Source organism: Cariama cristata, unplaced genomic scaffold (assembly GCF_000690535.1).
Source record: "Cariama cristata isolate BGI_N322 unplaced genomic scaffold, ASM69053v1 scaffold18168, whole genome shotgun sequence".
Lineage (NCBI taxonomy): Eukaryota > Metazoa > Chordata > Aves > Cariamiformes > Cariamidae > Cariama > Cariama cristata.
In genome coordinates this window covers 25,018-31,017 of record NW_009629608.1, presented here as the reverse complement: position 1 = coordinate 31,017, position 6,000 = coordinate 25,018, and the positions used below count along the sequence as shown (strand labels likewise).

The window sequence follows — 6,000 nt, the reverse complement described above, 5'->3', positions numbered from 1 at the left end:
CAGGAATGTGTAGTAAGTAATCTGCCTAGCCTGCCAATTTGTGGCTCAAGTTCTTTACTCCAAAAATATACGTAGTCAGCAGCCTGGTAAGTAGCTTAGACCTGAGAGTTAGTACTGCTGAGGTATTCTTTCCACCTCCGTGGCTCTGACCCTATCTGAATGCCAGGTTTCCTTTTACTGACCTTTAGCTTCCCATTTTTCCTAGCACTATATTGCTATGCCTCCCGGTCTTTTCTGTCCTGTTGGCAGTCATGTTCCTTGGCTCCATGTTCCTGCTGTTGGCTGGCACCTGCTGCCTCTCTGCCGTTGACTAGTCAGTTTTTCTCCTCAAAAGGCTTTCACTCGTGACGAAAATAGCTTTCTCCTGCTTCCCGTGGTGATTGAAAAATCACTGGGATGCCTGATGTAGTTATCAGAAATCTAGGTAGGTGTGACTGACAGCAGAGATCAAGTGTCTTGGAAAGACAAGTGTATGGTAGCTATTATTTCAGTGGTCCCATTTACTGTGCAGCAATACAGCAGGTATTTCCTTAACAATTTTGAGATTGTGAAAAGATTTCAGTTTTAAGTGAATGATCACAGATTTCAGCTTGGTGTATTCAAGAAATGACAAAGTTAAAATTATGCTGGATTCTTACCAATCTTATCAAGCTTTTAAAATTGTTGTTTCCAATACTTTGTGTAATTTAATTACTCTTGTTTCTTTATCTCTTTAACAGAGCTATGATGTATAAACCTGAGGTAGAAAAACACATAATCCCAGAAAACAGCTTATTGAGAAACATTGTATTTGATGAAGAGTTTCAAGGGGAGCAGCTTGTGACAGAAGGTAAACCAATGACTTGTTAAAAGAAAAACGTAATACTTGTCTTTGAGTGGGAAAATGTGCATTTAGGCTTGGACCCTAGTTATTTTTCCACTGTTTCTTTTTCGATAAATGTAGAAGCAAATTCTCAGTTTGGATGGATGTATTGGGTTTGCGTGGCAAGCGGGGGGCTACCGGGGTGGCTTCTGTGAGAAGAGGAGTGCGAATGTGTGGTAGGAGCAGCCCCGCAGCCCCCGGTGAGTGCAGCAGGAGGAGGAGGTGCTGCAGGCCCGGAGCAGAGATTCCCCCCAGCCCCTGGGGCAGCCCACGGTGAGGCCGGCTGTCCCCCGGCAGCCCACGGAGGCCCACGCTGGAGCAGATCCCCACCTGCAGCCCGGGGAGGACCCCACGCCGGAGCAGGGGGATGCCCGAAGGAGGCTGTGGGGAGAAGGATTTTTTTAAGATTTGTTTTTATTTCTAATTACCTTACTCTGATTTAATTGGTAATAAATTGAACTAATTTCCAAAGTCAAGTCTGTTTTGCCTGTGATGGTAATGGGTGAGTGATCTCTCCCTGTCTGTATCTCGACCCACGAGTCTTTCATTGTGTTTTCTGTCCCCTGCCTAGCTGAGGACAGCAGTGATGGAGCAGCTTTGATGGGCACCTGGCCTCCTGCCAGGGTCAACCCACCACAGTGGAACTTTTTCTTTCATTCAATGCCTGTCTTTTTAAACAATTCGCTGTACTTTTCTCCTAGCAAAATGAAACCGCAGTCTAGGAGTGTTATAGCATTAAAAATACTCAGTTTATTTGTAGAGTATTTGCCTTATTATTAATAATTGAGAAAGATTCAGTTTGTTATCATAGAAATCATAGAAACATTTGGGCTGGAAGGGACCTTCAGAGGTCATCTAGTCCAACGCCTCTGCGGTGAGCAAGGGCATCTCCAACTAGATAAGGTTGCTCAGAGCCCCATCCAGCCTGACCTTGAATGCCTCCAGGGATGGGGCTTCCACCACCTCTCTGGGCAACCTGTTCCAGTGCTTCACTACCCTCACTGTAAAAATTTTTTTCCTTATGTCAAGTCTAAATCTACCCTCTTTTAGTTTAAAAACTGTCACAGCAGACCCTGCTAAAAAGTCTGTCCCCATCTCTCATATAGGCCCCCTTCAGGTATTGGAAGACTGCAGTGAGGTCACCCCAAAACCTCCTCTTCTCCAGGCTGAACAACCCCAACTCTCTCAGCCTGTCCTCATAGGAGAGGTGCTCCAGACCTCGGATCATTTTCGTTGCCCTCCTCTGGACCTTCTCCAACAGGTCCATGTCTCTCCTGTGCTGAGGGCTCCAGAGCTGGATGCAATACTCCAGGTGGGGACTCACCAGAGCGGAGTAGAGGGGCAGAATGACCTCCCTCGACCTGCTGGCCACACTTCTCTTGATGCAGCCCAGGATGCGGTTGGCCTTCTGAGCTGGGAGTGCACATTGCTGACTCATGTCCAGCCTTTCATCCACCAGCACCCCCAAGTCCTTCTCCACAGGGCTGCTCTCAATCACATCATCCCCCAGCCTGTACTGATACCGTACACAGATATATCTTATATATCTTGTGAACAGATGTATCTTATATTTGAAAATTGAGAGGCGACAACTTTGCTGACATTAAAATATATATTTCCCTTCCCAAATATATTGATACTCTTTTTTGTACTTCTGCTTGTGTTAGCAAGGAATTAGTTAAAAAAAAAAAAAGCAGTATATTGAAAAGGTGTCCTTAAAAAAAAAAAAACCAAACAAAACAACAAAAAAAACCAAACCAAAACAAAAAAACCCACAAAAAACCAAACCAAAACCCAGCTCCTGCCCCAAGCCCCTGAAAAACGAAACAAACCAATCCCCTGCAACTGTTCAATCCCGTAAGTGTCATGAACAAGTTTACTTTCAAATCCTATTTCTTCAACTAGTTCTATTCACATAAGGAAAGCTTTTACTGTTCTAAGGCTACTACACCTGAATAAATATTGTAGTCCAACTTTTACCCCTATAGATTGTATGCTATCTTTAGTTGGAAAAGTAAAGATTGTTGATCTTTCATCTTGGTTGAGGTGAAGTCCTAGTGAAGATAAGATACTTGGGTTCTGGAGTATGCTCTGAAGTTGTTAAACCAGTGTTAGAGCCTAGACATCCTTGATTATCTCTTACTGCCATATGACTAGAGTTTTGCTAATGGTAACTTAATTTTTTTTCTTTCTGTAGAAAACAAGGCTTGTCTCTTGCATCTTAATGTTTTTCTGTCTCTTTTTGAGAGTGCACTTTCCTGAATTTATGAAATGTAGCTTATTGTTCCCTGTTTGATCACAGTTGTTTAATTTACTCAAACTTACTTATCTTGGACATAAAAGATCCTTGCCCTCTTATGTACTACTTTGTGTACTCAATCAATGAATTTGAGGTGAAGACTGTCATTATAAAAAATCTGGGAGTCTGACTTGTATAATACTGCCAGTATGCCTTCAAGGAGGGGAGCTGGAAAACTAGCTCCCAGAAAAGGAAACTAGGTTATCTTTGCTTGTTTTCACATTGATACAAACTTTAAGCCCTTCCTTACGTTCTTGTCACCCAGTGGTGTCCAGGTGAATAGTACAATCTTATTCTACACAGATTCGTTTTCACTGACTTTTCAGTGGGAATATCCACAGGGTTTTTTCGTTACGTGTTCTTGTAAATCAAATACTTTGTAGGAACTAATAGCAGTACCTAGAATGAAGAAATAGGATTTATTTTTTTGTTGTTGTTCTTTTCTGTAAGATGCTATCTTTTAGGTGAAAAGTAAGTTATTTTTTTTTTCAACATCTAAATGTTTTCTTTACTTCTTGACCTTTTAAATGAAAGGCTGTTAAAGAGATGATGCTGAAAAAAACTTCAAAGAACAGAATGTCTTTGCTATAAGAATTGCTTTTAACATGAAGTTGGATCCCTAGACTGTTTTGGTCTCCGTTCCTCATTGCCTTAATCCACAGAGGTATTTGAAAAACCTGTTAAGAAATTACATGTGAAGATGGCACCATCATGCTGTTTGCATGCTGTGATTTAGATCTGACAGTTCCGGATCTGGAATTGTGTGCGCTGTGGACTTGGCATTCAAAGTTATCTTAACGATATCATGAACTAGCCATTTTGATGTTTTAAGTTGGTGAAAATGAGAGGCTGTAAGAGTTAAACATTTTAATGGGATGTTTGAAAATCAGGATTTCCCGAACTGAATGCAATTCAGCTTGGGGGGTAGAGGAGGGTATAAAAGAAACTTAGGGTAGAAACGATGGTCATCCTGAAGAAAGAACATATCTCCATACTGAATTTTGTTATATATATGACACAATAAACAATCTATTTCTTCCAAAAAACACATTCTGTTAGACATCCTTTTGCAAGACTTAGCTTTGTTAACAAGTTTCTGGATGCATGTAAATTCTAACTAAAAACACTTGTACATGAGTTATTGCTCTGTCTTATCCATAGCTGAGTTGCAGAAGCTATATACCTATATTAATAATTGTCCCTGGTATCCACTATGCAGCAAAGGAAGTAAGGGTTGGATTAAATGTATCCTGTGTGAGAAGTGTTCACTCCATTCTGTCTGTTCAACACGAAATGGCTGAAAGCAAAGGAGAAAACTTTGACTTGATTATTAAACATTTTGATGAAACATTTTATTATTTTTAAATCATACTCTTATATTCCTGACCTTTTGCATATTTACAGATGTAATTAATTAAATAATGAAGTGTTAGATGGAATAGACTTGAGTAACTGAAAAATAACTTCTCTCAAGTTGAATCTCTTTCTGTGAAGCCTCAGGAATGCATTAGTTTTATTTGTCAGGGTAAAAAAAGTAAAACAACTTTAAGTTGGCATAGAATCAGTTTAGTGTATGCCATTTGTGTAAAGGTGTGTATTTAGATTTATATGCTACATCTGATGTTAATGTTGGTTTATGCCTGATAACTGAACTTGTAGTAAGTAATTTTTTGAATGATCTAGGATATCTTTGCCAACAGATTATTAACTAGGGCTATAACCTAAATCTCTGTTGTGTAATTTCTGAGTATTGTAGTTTTGTTCTTATTTGAATTGCTATTTTACTCTCATTTTTAGTGTGTGATATCCCGCGGGGGACAAATGATATCCATCTTTTCTACGCAAATATGCGAAAGGTTATCCTTTCCGTGGTTGGATATTCCACTTTTGATCGAGATGGATTTCAGCAGTCTCCTGGCCGTCATTTGGAATCAGACAGGTAACATAACTATAAGGCTGTCAAATAATGCCTAACTGAAGTGCATCTCCTTTCATTGACGATTTTAATGTCAGTGATGAAAATTGACTTGCTTTGCAAGTGGAAGAGCTGGCTTTGTAATTAGAACAGCTCCAACAAATATCTTGGTGGCTCTTCTCACTATTCTCTATATAGTCTGTTTAAATTGTTATGATAACTTTTAAAGTATTCCCTCAACTGACACCATTAACTTTATCTGTAACTTCCTATTCTTCGTCTGAAGAAACTTTTTTTTTCCATAGGCACTTCCAAAGTGCATTTATTGTTGTAGTCCTAATAGGACTATAACCACTTCATTCCTTGTAAAGAGTTTTTGACATCTGAGATGGAAACAGAGATGTATTACAAAGGCTTAGTGGCCTTTTCCTTGTCCAACCCATATGCCAGCCTTGCACTGTAGTGTGTACTATACTCATCACAAGAATGATCAATGCTGAGGCTATCACCACCCCTGTCACTCCCTCGAGTGGAGTGGTCCGTTACTGGGAGGATTTCTTTGGAGGACTGGCAGAGACCTGGTCTTTAAAATGGACCTGACACTTTAATTTAGACAGGTTGCTGTAGCATTTGGAGCCCTGAAAAGGGAAAGAAATGTTCAAATCCAATACAAGTCCTACTTAATAAGATAGCGTAGCATAAAAGCAAAATAAAGACGGGTTAACTTCAACGCTGTGAGGAATGTATTTGTATAGGTTGTTTCTTGAGTCTTGGTGTTTTTTCTTCTCAAGATCCTGTTAAATAGGTGAAGAAAGGGTCCTACCTGGTCCTGTTGTGTTTAACATCTACATATGTAGATGTTGTCTTGGAATTGCTTGTACCTGTTGGACTGTAGATGCTGAGCACTTTGGGACATTTGACAGA

At 40.0% G+C, this 6,000-nt stretch overlaps 1 protein-coding gene across 1 annotated transcript in view; it reads left to right on the top strand.

Moving 5' to 3' along the window:
* The window catches only part of CEP192 (centrosomal protein 192kDa), a gene marked incomplete at its 5' end in the record, with an annotated part of 46,473 nt that overhangs the window by 17,987 nt on the left and 22,486 nt on the right, over positions 1-6,000 (top strand). The window contains 2 exons of the mRNA XM_009705232.1: positions 720-829; positions 4,959-5,100. Of these exons, the coding sequence (XP_009703534.1) occupies positions 720-829; positions 4,959-5,100 (252 nt within the window). The remainder of the gene's footprint in view (positions 1-719; positions 830-4,958; positions 5,101-6,000) is intronic.